Source organism: Dermacentor albipictus, chromosome 5, assembly GCF_038994185.2.
Source record: "Dermacentor albipictus isolate Rhodes 1998 colony chromosome 5, USDA_Dalb.pri_finalv2, whole genome shotgun sequence".
Classification (NCBI taxonomy): Eukaryota; Metazoa; Arthropoda; class Arachnida; order Ixodida; family Ixodidae; genus Dermacentor; species Dermacentor albipictus.
The window spans coordinates 29,453,852-29,471,773 of NC_091825.1; the positions used below are offsets into that span (position 1 = coordinate 29,453,852).

Sequence of the window (17,922 nt, forward strand, 5' to 3'; positions counted from 1 at the left end):
AGCAGTTTTGTGGAGAAATTCGTTGATATAAAAAAACGGTGAAGGGGTTAATGTGCTTCTTACCACTCTCTTTCCATTTCAGTGAACTTGCCAGTACCTAGCATCAACAAGTTCACAGACCAAACCGCCGTGACATTAGCCGGGCAGGGAGCGCGGGCAAACATCTGAGTGCACGTTTTCTGCTACTCACCGAACATCGCGCAGTCCCGGCGCCGTAGCAGAAATATTCCTCGCATCTGTGCTTGCTGCATACCCGAGTTGTAGCCGATGGCTGCCTGCCAGTTCTAAGTTTCGCGAGCCATGCTTCGCAGAGGTTCTTGTCCTGCGGCTACGTGTGAATAAGGCTGACACCGGGCTCCGTTGCGTACGTCCGGCACTGCGGCACCAAGCAGTAGCCTACCCTGCTGCACGCCTCCAAAGGCAGCCACTACTTATTATGGCGATTTCAAATGCTGTCAAGCAGACACCCAAGGCAGGAAAGCCTCACCACTTAATCAAAACCGCAGCGCAGGTAGGACTTTAAACTTTCGTTTTCAGCTCGCTTCGATGCTTCCGAAGCAGACGACGCGGCCGCTGTGTCCCCGTGATCCCTCATGCCACGTCACGCTGATGGTGGCGCCAGTTTTTCCAGTGGTGGAGTTCACTCCCAATGGCTCAAATATACTTTCTATTTAGCGTTCCTTCAATGGCAGCATCGATGCCCGTCTTCATTTTAGGGTATTTTCTGGCTTGCCTTCCATACTCGCAGTAAGAGTGGCTTTTATTAGAAGCATAATTTACTACTAAAGCTCAAGATTCTTATTGTTCCTTTAACATGCAATTTAAACCTAACACAAACATTCTTCGTATTAGGCTCCCATTGAAATGTGGCCGCCATGGGTGGGAGTTGAACAGCGACTGTAAGCCACTCTACTGCATTGAGTACGACTGCAATAGAAGACTGTTATTGCATCCCAAGAGGGATGTTTTCATTTCCAGGCCAGCTTCAGCCTAGAAGCACCCACTCGTTGCACCATGAATTTGCGAGACGAACGCATGCCACTGACCGTCCAGTGTGGCTGCTTCAACGTCTCCTCGAAGACCTGGTGAAGGGCACGAGGAATCAGGCCTCGCCGTTCGTCCTCGAGCGCAAGCTCGCCCGCGGGACCCTCCATGGTGTGTGTCTTCCCGGCCCCCGTCTGGCCGTATGCGAATATGCACACATGGTAGCCATCCAGGGCACTCTGCACCAGCTGCGACACCTCGGCGAACACCTCGCCCTGGCTGGCCACACCGGGGAAGACTCGATCAAAGCTAAACGTCAGAGCCGTCTGCCGCTGCGTCTGCGCACGAGACAGAAGCAACAAACGCCAGAGCTTAAGACAGTGGTGCAAATGCCCTCTGGCATTTTGGAGCAGGAACTAGAGCAGGCAAAATCTACTTTTTTGCAGCACCTACTCTTGTGTTCGGAGTAGGTGTAAGGTTTCTACGGGGGGTGTACAAATACAGCTAAACCTCAAACCGTAGTTGGCTGGAGCTCAGAAAAAATATGTAGTAAATGGTAGTGCTGCTTAACCGAAATAGCACAAGACCGCCCACTTACCTGTCAAAAACAGAACTCGTAGAGACTGCGATGAAAGCACAAAAACATGCGGTATTTATTCATTTCGTGCGACAAGTGTTATTTTCGTTTGATGCTCCAGCGGCCTAGCAGCGATGACAGGGGCCTCCAACTTACTGAATCTCTAAGCCAGCTTTTCAGCCTGCCCCCTCTTCTTGGCACCGACATGGCAGATTTCTCGTTGGCGCTGCATATTCTCTGTGCATGGGTGCGATGTGCCGCAGAAGTCCTGGGCATTTTTTTTTTTTAATTGCAGGGTGTTCTATTCGCGACGATTGCATTCATAATAATAATATTTGGGGTTTTACGTGCCAAAACCACTTTCTGATTATGAGGCATGCCGTAGTGGAGGACTCCGGAAATTTTGACCACCTGGGGTTCTTTAACGTGCATCCAAATCTAAGCACATGGGTGTTTTCGCATTTCGCCCCCATCGAAATGCGGCCGCCGTGGCCGGGATTCGATCCCGCAACCTCGTGCTCAGCAGCCCAACACCATAGCCACTGAGCAACCACGGCGGGTGATTGCATTCATGAGGATGAAGTAACGCGTAGCTTCTGCCACTGCTGGGCCTGAATCGCCCTTGCTGTCGCGTTCCATGCTGTACTCATCAGTGTCGTTAAGCGACTCTTTGGCAACCACAGAGGCAATGATGGCGAAAATTTGAACCTCGTAGCCGAAATCTGTTTGCAGTCGCAGCAGCACTGCCGAGCAACTTCTTCACAATCCGAATGCCACACACCATGGTCAATAGCAGATCCTTGTGTGGCAGCGCCCACATTTTCGTGCCGCGTTTGATCGCACAAACAATGTCCAATTTTCCTTTTATGCTGAGCACTCAGAGATTTTTATCCGAGCTTTGGCATTATGCAAGTCCTAGCTTACACAATGCGACAATGTTTCACAACCTAAATTTAATCGGAAAATAATAGTAAAAGAAAAACACTTATACAGGCCAGGGTGGCTGCGGAATTAGCAAAATTCGCCAAAAATGTTCGAAATTCACGCCGTCATCATTTGTGAACGCGGTGGCCGGCGGGCGGCATATTGAGCTTGTTTGGAAGCTGCCTTTTTTGTGCGTATTTTGTGCCAGTTCAAAATGGCGTAGGCAAGGAGGAACCGACGCTATCGCGTCATTTCTGAAGGATGCGCGGCTGTGCGACCATTTGCGGCCGTGCGAACCAAATGTGGGGGTTCCACTCTGCGTGCGGCTAGGGCTGAAGGCGAGCTCCAGATCTAGCCCCACACAGTCGCTTTGTGTTACTCCCCAATCCGTAGCGCAGGAATCGCGGCTACGTCGGGTTCGAACGAATAAGGCAACCAGTGGCGTCAACTGTAAGAACGTTCATTGCTACCGTCAATAAAGAACACTGGCAGAGGGACGCCCTCTCTGTAATAGTAATAAATAGGATGGCCTCGTTGCCGGGGATAGTCAGGCAACGTAGTCACTTACGGGTTGCGGCTCGTACCCCAGTCCGGCAGGTTAGGGGTCCGGCCTCAGAGAGAGAGGGTCTCCCCCGGTCGCGCTGTTTTGTACATTTTACCTGGGCGAGGGGAATGTCCTCCTCGCCCGTCAGCTACCTGCCGGCGAGTCGGGGAGGAAGGGCGCATGCGCGCGTCGCGAGAGAGAATCGGGAGAGGGCACAGTGTGCCTCTCCCCCGTCAATGCTGGCTCTCGACGCGACGGCACGGGGGAAGATGGGCGCGTCTGCTCCCCAGAAGTTCTAATGCAGATATACAAAATCTAATTAGATATTTGCAATCAGCAGAAAATAAACTGAGCAATACTGTTAAATATCATCCAGTTCACACAAAAATTAACAAAATTGGTTTTGGAAGCCACATCTCCCCTAAAGCGAAACATCAAGGCTCTCTGAATGTTTAAGAAGGCCTACACTTAAGACTCTGAATGTGTTCTTCATACACAAACGTGTATATAATCGAATCCTACTGCCTGTCCTCATAATTACTGCTCAGTTCCTTACTTTATCCTCTTCTGTTTCCCTCTGAGCAGGGTAGCAAGCTGGAAGACTGCATTTCCATCATGTATTCTCTCCCTCCTCCAATAAAGTGTCGCTTCAAATATATTACAGCACTGGCATTGGATCTGCATATTCTTTCGTTTGCATTAACTATTCTCCATTTAGGCAAATAAAGTTGAATCAGTTCTTTGAACCATTATTTGTCACTCCGGAGTTGAACAAGAACTGAACTGCTTTCAATGAACCAGAAGAAAAACCGAAATTGAAGAAAAGTGAGTTTTATGCTAGCTTTAGGATAGTGCCCGATTGCACTGCACAGGCAATTTCGCCAAATTTTCAGGTAAAGAAAGAAAAAAAAAATATTGCACATTAAAATTGCACAAATAATGTAATAAGACATTGTGAGCTACAGTTAATACTTGAAAACATTAATAGAGTAGATTGAAAATGGGCATTTTTGACAGGAGATGACAATGAATGTGTTGAGCACGCATTCATCATCCCCGAAGCTCCGCAAAGGTAGACACTCCCACCTAAAGGGGTCTCATTGGCACCACTCTAGAGGTCAGGTGCATGCATGCCAAGTGGTGAAGTTCGAATATCCGGGGCAGGCCAATTTTAGGATTAAAGTAATGAAAGTGTGGGCTCATATGCACGGGCACCAGCCAGGAAACTCTGCCCAGGTTTGAATTATCCGAAAAATAGAATTAGCCAGAGTCAAACTAACAGAAGTCTACTCTAGAATAAATCTGGAGCACGCGCTGTGGCACAACTACATGCAGTGCTCACACGTTCTGCCATAACAATGGTGAATGGTATCACCATATTGTGGCTTCAATTAAAAGCAGGCAGTTTTCAAGAAGCATCAATTTAGACACCACATACTTTCAATGGTTCCATTTTATTATGGGAAAAAGCAGGAAACACTCCATATCATATTGACCGCAAATAAAGACTGGGACAGCAGAATAGAACGCAAAAATGACACGGACGGCATCTTTATTTGCGGTCAATGTGATATGCAGTAAACACCAACTAGGCCAAACCGAAGTTATTTTGAAGCGAACACTCCCTCAAATGTATCAATAAAATGCATTATAAAAGCCCATCTTCCATAAAAACTTGAGCACAAATGATCCAGCCTTTCAGCACAGGAAGTGCTATGTGTACCTGGCTGCCTTATCAATGCAACATTTCGTAAACTTGCTACAGATAGCTGGGTTTACCAAATACGACCAGGATAATGGCCACTCTTGACTGCAACCCAACTGCTAGCACTAATGATTGCGCTACCCTTCATCAATGTCACAAGGTAACACTGTCAGGCAGCGACGGTTCCCACTCACCTCCGGGTCTGTCCGCATCACCTCGACAGTCCGGTCATCTGGCAGCAACAAAAATGGCTGCTGCGGAGCAGCCTCCGACGGCAGCAGCGGACGAAGGCGGCAGAAGACTCTGATGTTGCCCTACCACAGATGACGAAGAGGCATTTTTTTTATTATCCACAAAAGAGCTAGAAAGAGTCTCAAAGCAAAATGGAAATCTCATTGATTGAAGAAGTTCAAGCCCCCTTTACAGTGCAGTTATGGTGTAACAAGTATTTTTTTAATCGAATTTTAAACCAAATTCTAGCCCACTAGGTTTGATTCTAACAAAAATAATTGCTACTGAGCCTGTATTTGCTCGAAGAAATAAACATGGTGTGTGCCTTCCTAGAAATACCTCCTTTTGATCTAAGATTTTCTTCAACTGCTTAATTGACATCTTGACAAGTAGAACAATTAAAAAGTTATACAATTACTTTTATTAAATAACTGAATGTTAGGGACAAAACTAGATCCTAAAGATGGCCTTCCCCAGATAATTCGAACTTCCCCAGTTGGCGTGCATGTGCCTGTACCCTATGGTGACTCCAATAGCGACCCCTTTAGTGGCAACGCTTGTCTTAATGAAGCTTGGAGGCAGTGAATGCACTGAACACATGTCAAATCTATCAAAAACACCTACTTCCGGCCTGCCCTAGGAAGATTTCCAGGCAATAACTGCAGCCCGTAATCTCTGACTGTAGTAATTAACCGCTTCTAATGCTTGCCTTTCCCTTTTTCAATTGGGCTAAAAATTTCTTGCGCGGTGAAATAGAAAATCAAAACCACCTTTGCAACATTTCTATGCTATACAGCATAACAAAAGTGTATCACGGCAAAGCCGACCATAAACCTTGCGGCAAAGCCGACTTTAGGAAAGCAGCCGTTATTGTGCAACATATTAGACTTGCCTATTTCGCTCGCCAGAAAATCGGGTGTAGTTACATTTTTACTTTGTTTAGGAGCTTTAATGTCATTACTACATTCTTTCTGCTTTGGACACAGAAAGCATGCGTACGTCTGATTCAGAGGCGTGTCAAATTTTGCCAAATGAATCAGCTTTTTTGGTATTTTTTCTATATCTTCTTTAATTTGACCCACCAGATAACTTGATCAATTTTGTCAGTGTCGTCAGGGTCAAATTAAAGGGGCCTTGAAACACTTATCTGACTGCTGATAGAATGATCTCACTGTTAAAGGACTTCGTCTAGCGAATCTCATGGTGCAAATATTTTTTGAATCCTTGAACCATGAGTGGAGTTACTGCATCGACACCCCATTTCTCGTTTCGTCTCCACTAGCGCGCTGGAAGCTAGACAGCAGAAAAACCGAGAGGGCGAGCCCCGGCCAAAAGATTAGTGTCGCAGCATCCTGCTGCCATCTCAAAGGCCTCACAAAGCAGGCACAGCTATGTGCAGTGCAAAAATGAAATGATTTTCCCTTTTCTTTTTTTTTTGAGGTGGCAGAGATAAGTATTTTTCATTTACCTAAAAGTTAGCAATTATGTACTAGTGAGAATGCTTTCGCTATCACGAAATCAGCCAATAGCATTGGTGGGTCCAGCTGCTTTAGACGATGCGGAATAATGGCATTGTGGAACTGTAAGCAAGTGAATTTTTGCTGCGTTTGACACGAGATTGTAAAGTCCCTGCTGCATGCAGTGCAGTAATATTTGGCTCACAAGTTCACTGAAGCCACTATGACAAATCAGGAGCATTTTCTTATTACATTAAAAAAGTGCTTGACTGGAAGTACTTGACCAAAGCCGTAATTTATTGAGAGCACTCTAGCATTTGGCAGCATTTTCAAAGTTTAGAGGGCAAAAGTCACAAGATAAAAGTGGTTGTCAATATGGCCCCTGTTACAGGACGCACCTTGAGCTCCTGCAGGGTGTTGTGTAACTTGCGGCGGTCCAGCTCCGCGGCGTTGATCTGCTCCTCCTGCTCTGCCACTCTGGCACGGAGCTCATGAACGGACGACTCCAGCCGTGCCCTCTCGGCTTCCAGCGTTGATCGCTGGGACTCGAGGGACTCCAGCTGTGCCTGCCAAACAAACACAGCTGTGCTTTCAGACACCCAAAGGTAGCACATTGCGGAAGTCTTTTGTTGTGTTTAGAGGGGCCATGAAACAGTTGTCTAGCTTCATCATCGCATGTTAAATGGCATGCATCCTACAGCTAGCTGGTGATACAGTTGGCGTTTTCCAAAATTAGCATTTTTTTATATCTCAATTGAACCGTACAGCAGTTTGGCAACACTGACAGATTGAAGTGCATTTTGTGTGGTCAAATGTGTGCAGTATAAACACAGTTCTGTTTTCATATGTGCATCACGGCAATAACCCAGAGATAGTTTCTGAAAGTGCTCTCTGGTTTGTGCCGTTTGTATTGCACCAGCGGAGAAATTGCATGCCCAATGTAATGGCAATGTCCTTGCTACACCACGATTTCCAAATTTTTTGAAGCAAACGACAAAGCAGTGGCCCTGCACTTGATGTCACACAAGCCACACGAAAATGGCTGTCGCTTTCGGTGGGAGAAGCTTAAAGGCAGCAATTTCAAATAGAAATTTTGAAATAAAAGCAAGCAAGAGCCCAGTTTCTTTGTTTGTTCCCCACTCCATTCAACTGTCAGTTACGACAAACTGTTACAACTAGTTGAAAGACTGTGTTATGGCCCATCAATAGCTGCTTCAAAATCCAGCTGAATCCACTTATAACCATCCCAGATAATTTACCGGTTATAACAACCACGTTTCAATGCACTTACGATTTTACTTAAATTGCTTCCATATATAATGTATATTCATTAAATTGCCGTATTGTTACAACAAATGCTTCAAACCCTGTCACGGTAAAAGGAGGATGCACGCAAAGTACCAAAGGATGGAAGTGCCACCGAACCATGCACAGAGCAACGCGTGCCTTGTTCCAGTCCAATGGCAATGATGATACGGCATTCGAGATCAGCAAGAGACCACTGGCAGATTTCAAAAGCCCCGAAGGTCCCGCGCTTTCAAGGCGAGTTTCCAGGGAGGAGGCATACAGCAAGAATAGCATGGCGTGGGGCATGCACTGGCAAGGATCGACAGTTACTACGGCATTATCAGGAGATCACGTTCCGGCAGCACTTCGTTTACATGTTGCTAATTGCTAACGGTTTGTGGTAGCACTTGACCTTCCGCACATTGCACTTTCTTTGCCCGAAGCGACGTAGATAACATAATTTCACGGCTCTTGTGCAACTGACACGAAGCTGTAATGTCGAAACCTTCGCAGAATGGCAGCATGCCGAAGTGGTTTCTGTAGTTTACGCTTCTAGCAAACTAGAATACTTTGCTTTCGTGTTCAGAATACAACCATGTCCTTTTGCTAGTAGAATATATCACAAGCTCTCAAATAAAAAATGGCACCTGTGCTCGCAGTGTCGCAATGATGGGAGATTGTAACTGGGCGCCCTTTTAGAAGAGCTACCATGATGCCACATCTTGTTCTTTAAGGTGCATTCACACGACAGGACGGAGAAGGAATTTTCGCAGCGGATGGCGCATCACGTGACGCGCGCGTCATCAAAACTTGCCGCCCTCGCCTTGTCCGGCCTCCTGCGCTCGCGGTCCGGATTGAAAATGCTCGCCGGTATTTCCATCCGTCCGTTTGGCGGTCGTCTGGCCTCAATTTAACGTAGTCAGCGTCAAATCTGCCAACATTGGACGGGTTGGCGTGTCTACGATGGCGTGTTGTCGGCTTGATGCACGCGTGGCTTGATGCCACGTGTGTTTTTGTTGTGCAGGAGTGTGCAGGAGTGACCGCATGTGCTTTTGTTGTGGTGCAGCGGGAAGGGCGAGTCGTGGTTGCGCGCGCATTTCTATTTAGACCGCGCAGCCTGCGTGACCTCAACATGAGTGAGGTGGACAAGAAAATGCTAAGTGACGAAGCAACCGGTACTTTTATTGCTCTTTTTGATGGATTCGCAGCGCTATTGAATATAGAGCTCGCAGATTATGCAAGCGCGCAGCTGCGTAACAGGCTATGGCAAGAGATCGCTCTCGAAATGGCTCAGAGGCATGCAGAATCAGCGCCTTACTCTGTCGGTGTGTATTATTAGCTATAACTTCATTCTGGGATAATGAGGTGCTGCGTAACCAAAAAATTAAGAAAGAGAGAGGGCAGGGTGCTCTGTCATTTCTGCGCTCAGCCCTGCCTCTCTTTTTTTCTTTTGTGGTCAGCAGCAGTTCAATATGAACCATACAGCCAGAACATTTACTTCATTTTTGGGAATGCTCTTCTAGATTTGTACCATTATGTTTTCTTCATCTGATTGAACCTCTGCAGAGTTTTTAAAAACGGTTTTCACGAACAAACGCCTCACCTTCAGGAATTTTCACCCAGAGGAATAGCATCATCTCCTACAATAACCGAGGGCATTTGAAGATCCGGCGAACTTTCCACTTTTATGGTTTTGGGCAGTCCTGCATTTTATTTCATCAATTGCTTTTCGTAGAGGTGTTGACTGCCAAATGCCGCCATCACCTTGTGAACCAGGACCGCCAATGTCCAAATAGCGAAACCTATAGTTCGCATCAACAAGCGCAAATAGCACTATGCTGAAGGTTTTATTGTAGTTGAAATACAAAGAGCCTGAATCTTTGGCTTGATGCACAGATGCTTTCCATCTATCGCACCAATACAATTGGGGAACTGCCACTTTTCTTTGATGTCTTACATGGCTCTAGACCACTCTCCGTCAGTCTTGGGGGTCTTCAAGAATTCGTCTTTCAGCTCCAGGTAGATTGCCACACATGTCTCTTTTATGAGCTGGTTGACAGTTGAGTGTCCTCCCTGAACTGTCAGCTTAAGGAGTAGTGCGTTTCTTCTATTAAAAAAAGAAAAGCAAGAAATTGCTGGTTACACTAAAAATTAACAAAGAAAGACAGAACTCCGCATTCGAATAAAATATGCACACCTGATATTCACACTGGAATCTGTGTAAAGTGAATCTCTTATAAAGCGGCTATTTTCATGCTATGAAACTAAATTCCATACACACAGTTGTCTTTATTTCACCATATTTCAAACATTCTTATGCAACATGTTTATACGATGTTCATGCGCCGTGCCGGTCAAAACAATTTAGTACTATAATGTTGATGCGCCGTAGCATTCGCTATATCTACGCCGAAATACACGAACTGTTCATTGCGAGAGGTAAGGGCAGTCATGTCACAACGAAGATGTGTCTGTCATTGTACACACTGCACAGAGATGTAGGACGCTAAAGAGTGTTTAGTTTTTTTTTTTTCGTTCCATTCCTGCGTCCACGGGCTAACGGAAATAAGTGCACCCGCACATTACACGCGACGTAAAGTGCGCACTTCCCAAGAGAGCGACAGCAGTCACAGTCTAGAAAGCTGGGGGATGCCTTCGCTTTAAAAGTCAGCGCGCCTCATGAAAAGTGACACCTCATACTTCAAATTGAAGCAAACGCTAGTGCTTACCTGCGGCGAGAAAGCGAAGAGTGATTTGAAGCCGTGTCTTCGCTGGCACAGATGGTCTCACGATGGTTTCTTGCCGCTCGATTGTATGTTGAACGCGGGCCAGAAGTTCGAAAAACTGCTTGCTGCTGACGCTCAGTAGGCGCTTGTATTCGTCCGGATCACACTCGAGCGGATCTTCACAAAGCAAGCTCTAACCACAAAGCGTATTCTTCGACATCCGTGGTTTCTTCCAGCATAATCGTTTTCTTTTTACAGCCTACACCTAGTCGTCTTCACTCACTTCGAGTAGAACAGCCAACGCGGACAAACGCCGCCAACGCCGCCTCCGATAGCTGTCTATCTTGGAATGTGCACTCGTACCCAGCAATTTGGCAGCGTGCGTGGCGTTGGCGTGGAGAGTAAGCACGCGGATTCCGCAAACGGCGCTCCGGCTGTGGGAATGCGACCTAACGCGGCTGCGCCGGATTCAAGTGATGACGTCACTATTTTGTCCGCGGAGCAGGCGGGATTTTGCCCTCGCGTGTGTATCCACCTTTAGACACATTTCTAACGGAAATTAGCAGTTAGTGCTGCTGAATCATTACTGCCGACGCCAGCTTCAGAGCCATCAATCTTTTAGCATTTTTAAGGAAGAGTCCATATACAACGAACTACTGACATAATGACCACTTAATGCGAAACAACAGAGTTCATTATAAATGTTTTTTTTTTAATTGTGGGGTTTTACGTGACAAAATCATTTTCTGATTATGAGACGCCGTAGTGATGGACTCTGGAAATTTCGACCACCCCGGGATCTTTAACGTGCACCTAAATCTAAATACATGGGTGTTTTCCCATTTCGCCTCCATTGAAATGCGGCTGCCATTGCATCGAGTGGAGCAGACGACGACACGTCGTGTGTCACTTGCTGGGCAAAAGTGAGCCCCAGCGTTTATTCAGCACTGGTTTTATACACGTTGTGAACAGGCGGGTAACGCCCTTATCACATGGGGGCGTATCGTGCCATGAACACAGAGCGCGCTGCATGCTGAGCAGATTAGATACAGATTACGATACAGCCATGGCCGGGATTCGATCCCGTGACCTCGCGTTCAGCAGCCTAACACCATAGCCACTGAGCAACCACGGTGGGTGTTATAAATGGTTTTGACTACACTGGAGCACCAGAGACTGCATAGACAGCAGCCCCTTGCGGCACTTAGTTCAACCCCAATGTGTTTATAAACATTTCTGTATTGCGTGAACATTCTTGCCAAGGGGGAAAATGAATGCCATTATGTGTCAACAATTTCGTCTTACTCAGTTGCATATGTGACTTACCTGCAATCTGCGATCCCACTTTTGACTAGAATGCAATATTCTGCGCATTTGTGTGGCTTTCATGACTATCAGTTTGTGATTGGCATTTGTTAACGTGGTGAGAATCGCCTCCTCAGATGAATGTTTTTTATTTGTATTCACTGTATATCTTCAACTGACCATAAAACCACTATTGAGGCAACCGTATCAACAAATAAATACAGTAGAAGCTCGATATATCGAATACGGATATATTTTTGTTGCTTCTACAGAACTTTTCCCATATTAGATAAAAAATTACATGCATTTTCAACTCTCTGTATCAAATGTTGCCGGATCTAAAATGGATAAATTGAACTCCGTGGCCCCAAACTGCATGCTCTCAGAATAGGCAGTAGGCTTTCCTGCAACACATTTGAACATAGCACTGGTGCAGTAGGTGTTTCCAACTGCTACACTAGGCCACAGGCACAATATTTATCGCGCAAGAAGCACCATTTGACCATATGCACTCCGGTGACCAGTGGCAGGCTTTTGCGCAACACTCTTCGCACCACCCGCAACAAGCAAAGCAAGGTTTGTATAACAGGTCTGCTGGCTGCGAATATGGATGGTAGCACAAAGCTGCAGTCTCTTATGATAAGGAAGTTCTGATTGCCGAGGTGCATACCCAACTGCAACAGTATTTCCGCAATGTACTCCTGGAACAGGAAGTCATGGATGACTCAAGATACGTTCCAATGAGCAGCCAAAGTTGCCAGACAACATGCTAAACAAGCATAACAGGAGATAACATGCACTGAGAAGGTGATGAAGCACCCAAACAATTGGGCATCAGTTAAAATCTATCTGGAACCACGCACACTGGGCCAAATCAACTCAGCGCAGGGCTACATTTATTTTGGGGCCAGCAAGGGTCTTGCTGCCATTGCATAATCACCGGTTCGCTTTAGTCGGCTTCCCCACAATAAAGCTGGGTTATGCAGTGAAGCAAATAAAATATTGTGGTGAAGCACATCTATATTGGAAGGGGCTGCTGTCGCAGAACATAGCAAGTGTCCATTAGTCGCACATGCGCACACACACTGCCCTTGGCGACAGTATGTATGCCGAGGAACCTAATAATTGTGCTGACAGCGAGTTTTCACTAGTGTTCCTGTGGCGATTTGCAGCCTTCTTCACTGTTATGTTTTCCTGGCTGTTACATTTTTTTCTGTAGTTTCTTGAAAAGCATATCAGAGGAGTTCTACCGTATATAGTAAATAAATAACCAAAATTATGCTTTTCCAACCTGCACGTTGGAATCTATGCGAAGCAAAAGCTTTAGTAAAGTGGTTGATTGAATGCTATATTGACACATGTACTCGTTCATCCTTCTCTTGTCACCGCTTTTGTTAAATGTTAAACATCACTCAGCACTGGACACACCTGTAAGACTCAGAAATATGGCGAATGTTATCGATGGTGCTATCCATTGTCTATTCAGTCAATGTTTTATTTCCACGAAACAAAAACATCTGTGAAAAGGGGGAGACGGCGAAAAAGCTGCAGATACTGTAGCTTGACTAAGCTGCCATCACCACATTGTCACCAAACCTTGTGTAATCTAACTGTACGCGCGACAAGAATTGTGTAGTACTTTTTGGAAGGCACGTGGGCACCGGCAATTATGCTGGAACGTTTGACAAGTCATGTGTCCTACGCGTTTGACCAGCGGCTCATATTTCATGGATCGGCAACTGTGCTCACCAATATCATGCTTCGAGTGTCGCTTTCAGGGGCAAAAGTTTGCCCAATAAAAAGTTAGTTTCACGATTCACAGTTTAGCTACTGTGTTCTTCAATGTCACTACAATGTAACAATATGCACAATTCTGAACAACATGTAATCTCCTGTAACCTTTATATTTATCCACAACAAAAGTTACCAGATGAATATACTGCAATTTTTCTGTTCATAAACAACACATCACGCAAGCTGTGCCAAAACAAACACCAAATCAGCTGGATGCAGTCTTAAACAATGGATTAACAGTGATAGAATGATCATGATCCCATGATGCCGTGATCAAGACTATGGAGACGTCAAAACGACGATGGCATGAAGACGGCCAGCAAAAAGAACATGGCATGAAGACAAAGTGACTGTATGAAGATGATGCAGTGACGACCACAGTATGATGACCATGAAGGATGACCACGGAATGATTATCTTGGAATGAAGTTGCTGAAATTATGGCATGATGGCACTAAGACAACGGTATCCTGACAAAGGCTGACAATGCCAGAATGACAACGATCGCGTGACAACAGCACGAGAGCATTGGGATGACGAAATGATTACAGTGGCATGAGCATGACTAAGAAAATGAATTCAAAAGTTACAACTTCTACGTGATTGCCAATTCATCTGTTTGCTGTTCCACTTGTTCAGAGTCGCACAAACCATCTAGAAAACACCACTTTCCATCACTTGATTGTGAGTTCAAGGTTGTTACGTGATGCTCACCCTAGTATTTCCTTCCTTCACGTGTAGATAGTAGGTGTCGACTACATTGCACCACCAGCAATGGCTCCCAGGATACTGGAAAGCAATCTCAAAGGCCTTGATTTTGAGCAGTGCTCATGCTGGAAGCAACTGCAGGCACCGGAAGTTGCACTGTCAGTCTTGAATATCACTTTACTTTCAGAACCTTCCAGTTTGCTTTGCTGTTAAAACTGGATACCACTAACATAGGTGAGACTGCCTAAAGTCATTTTGGAGGAAAATTGCATTTTGGAGCAAATTGGAGCACCTAAAATTTCATTTTGAAGCAATTTGGAGCAGGCCAGACTGAATTTTGGTGAATAAATGGAATATGGCAGCGCACTTCGAAACCATGAAGAGACAGAATAAACCAACACGAGCACTGTACTGTAACTGTCTACTTCATGAAAATTGCGGTAATAGTGCCTGTAGATTTTTAATTAGTGATAGCAAGCACAAAAACATGCATTCTGCAACAGTGAGTGAAAGTTCAAAGTCTAGCCAAAGAAATTTTTTATAAATAAATTTTTTTTAATCTGGTTGACAGCACGGGGTGAAGTGCTTGTAAATGTGCATCACCAACAGATCGCAACAAGAGGCCAGAGTTATGAACTACTGTAGTTTATTATTGCGATAGCAATTATGTGGACACTCGAGGCGCACTTAAGCCGGCGGTGGCATTGCCATGATGTTACGTATAAAGTTCAAGGGCGATAATATCATTGCCGTGCGCCCTACGCTGTATATGCGACTGAGAGCATGCCAGGGTTAGCCGCCGATGGTGGCTCAATCTCGTCGCGCACAGGCAGCTGCTACTCCGGTAACTACTGCATATGATGCGGCTGCACGGCTTCATGGGCCCTATCTTGATAGCAATCTGTGATGGGGACACGATGCAAGCACCGAGTACTGATAGCTTAGTGTTTGCTGTTTTCGCTGCTTAATTCACATTTAAGCGAGAGCCAGCACGAAAGTAAATTCGTTTGCTGCTGCTACCGTGCTCTCTCATTTCCGTGTTTTCACAGCAAGTGTGCATGGTGATCGAGTGAGATGCATTCACGTTTTCTTGTGGACACGTGACAGTGCTTGTCAATTTAGCAAGCAAATGATTACAAGTTAATATGACTGATAAAACTACTATCCTTACTTGGTGTAGTAGTCTACTAATTTGCAATCGCAATCGATCCTTCACCTTTCATGAGACAATAGTTTTTTATAAAGCCATCTTTACGTAATAAACCAGGGCGATTGCAAAGTACCTAATGCTTAACTTTCCGGTATAACATCAAATCATTCTAATCTATTTTTATTCCAAATCTACCATTTGCCTAACTGCGAGTCGGCCTAGTTAGAACAGATTCATTATTTAAAAACTTTTTGTGCGCAAACAGACGGGGACAAAGAAGAGGAGGAGAAACGCAAAGACAAGCGCTCGTCCTAGTATTGCTCCTCTTCTTTGTCCCCGTCTGTTTGCGCACAAAAAGTTTTTAAATAATGCCATTAGCCCTTCACGATAGGTCAAAATGGCTCAGACTGCACCCATATGGGCATTAAAACAGACTGGACTAGTTTTGCATTTTATCGGCCTGGGGACACAGATGCCCACCCGCTGAACCCACTGCCAGTCTCCGCCTCGCTAAAATCTAGTTCGCTCACAGCACCATCAGCCCACTTTTCGTTGTTTTGCGCCTCAGCTAGGGAGCACTGCACCACTTAGCCCGCTGAACCGTATTCTAGTACACTCTAAATACAGCCACCCTGGGGAGGTATTCTGTAAGAGTCCACCTAGTGGACATATCCATTTCGTCTGCTGCTGAAGTGTGGATTCGCCGTGGTGCCTTGCTGCAGCGGACGCACAGCCCAGCCAATAAGAACTTCAACAGCATACAAAATGGACATGTCCACTCGGTGGACTCTTACAGAATACCTCTCCTATCCATTCCAACAGCAGCGACATCAGCCGGGAGTGGCCGCGCGTGCGCCGAGAAGTGTTATAAGCACGAAAATTATGAGAAACTGTGCAGGAGGCGCCGTCGTGTATGTGCGGATTGTGGCTGACTGCACTTTTTTTTCGAAGAACGAATCTGCTCACTGTTCGCGGCGGCCACGGCCGGAGCACACATGCCGAAGCCGTTTTGACAGTGTGGTGTAATTTCGGTCAATTTTCTGCATTTGGCGCAAGAATTTGCATTTGTATAAAAATGTCGTAATTGGCACAAGAGTCCCACTCCTGCTCTAAGTAGATGTCATGGTTTGTTCATGTTGCAATACGCAGACTGACTAAAAGAAGACGTCTTCAGTTATGCTTGGAGTGAATTGGAAACACCAAAAGTTGTTGATTCTCCTAACAAAAATCTGGCCAAATGTTAATCTTGTGTTCCAAGAAAATGAAGGCCAGCAATTTTTTTTTTTTTTTTGCCCACAAGGATTTTAGCAGTGTCACGCTCTGCAACAGCTTGTCTGCACACACTGGCTTTCACCTATGTTCAAAAGTTACAGCAAGTTGCAATGTCACCAAACTGGATGACCTAATAAAGAGGCCTTGATGCACTTTTCTAAGTTTTAGAAACTTAACCACACACACTTCTGGCCCAAAAGGAAAAAAAAAAGGAGCACACTAGCATGTGTGAAGGCTGGGAAACACTTATATGTTCCAATCTGATAATCAATTTGGTCTTGAAAGGCTAGAAATGTGAAAATTACCGCAACAACATGACAGAGGAATTTGCTGACATGTAACAGGCTAAATATGATGCCATTGCAGGTAAAAAATTTGCAGCAATGCGCCGATTTCTTTGGCTGTGTGGCAGCCACAGCTTTAATGGGAACAAAGCAAGCAATGAATCGTGACATCGTGACACATGTACCAAGTAGACATTGATGCCAAAACTGGTTAATGAAGACAAGTACAGTAAATTATTTATGCCATTTTGACAGTTGCAATATTTTTCCCAAGGTAAGCAGGGTCTGATCTTTCTCTCCACACAAAATAATGAAAAACCAACATGTTTTACAGTGGACTTATTATTTGACTGCAGCGAATTTTACTGTTTGGCTAATTCAATCCTGACCAATGATCTTGGTCGGTGCATGTAGGCTTCTACGGGACCAAACCTTTGTTATTTCGATTCTGAAATTAGCCTTCACCACACGATTTGAGCTTGGCTGGTAATCACGAATGCGCCAACTCTAACGGTGACTTCAATAGCAGGAACACGCGCCTTGACAGTGCTTGGGGTACCACGAATGCGTCGAACACACATTTCCGCTCGAATACGCTTATTTTGTGCCTGCCCCAGGAAGATTTCAAAGCAAAAATGGCAGCTCATGGTGGTCGAATTGGTCGAACCTTCATAAAACTAACACCAATATAACTAATTACCAGATATAACGAAGCAAATAAAAAATTTGGTTGCCCATGCTTTATTTCAATGGGCTGCTCTACTCTTATAGTGAAATCGAAAATGTGGTGTCCAACTTAGTAGCGGCTATAGTGAAGCAAATGTTTGCTTGCAGGTGCCTTAACCCTTTGAGGGTCGAATTATTTTGAAGAAAACTTTCCCGGGTGGTCAAATTACTTTATTGCGGATCTTGAATGTACAAGATGTATAAAGTCAGGAATAAATAGTAAAAAAAAATAAAAAATTAGGAACAGT

General features: G+C 45.2%; 1 protein-coding gene across 4 annotated transcripts in view; it reads right to left on the reverse strand.

Moving 5' to 3' along the window:
• Positions 1–17,922, reverse strand: part of LOC135913831 (kinesin-like protein KIFC1) — a 122,017-nt gene that overhangs the window by 51,439 nt on the left and 52,656 nt on the right. For all 4 annotated transcript variants that reach the window (XM_065446521.1, XM_065446523.1, XM_065446522.1 and 1 more), the window contains 3 exons: positions 6,821–6,988; positions 4,929–5,048; positions 1,047–1,322 (listed from right to left, as the gene is read on the reverse strand). In XM_065446521.1, coding sequence (XP_065302593.1) covers positions 1,047–1,322; positions 4,929–5,048; positions 6,821–6,988 — 564 coding nt within the window. The remainder of the gene's footprint in view (positions 1–1,046; positions 1,323–4,928; positions 5,049–6,820; positions 6,989–17,922) is intronic.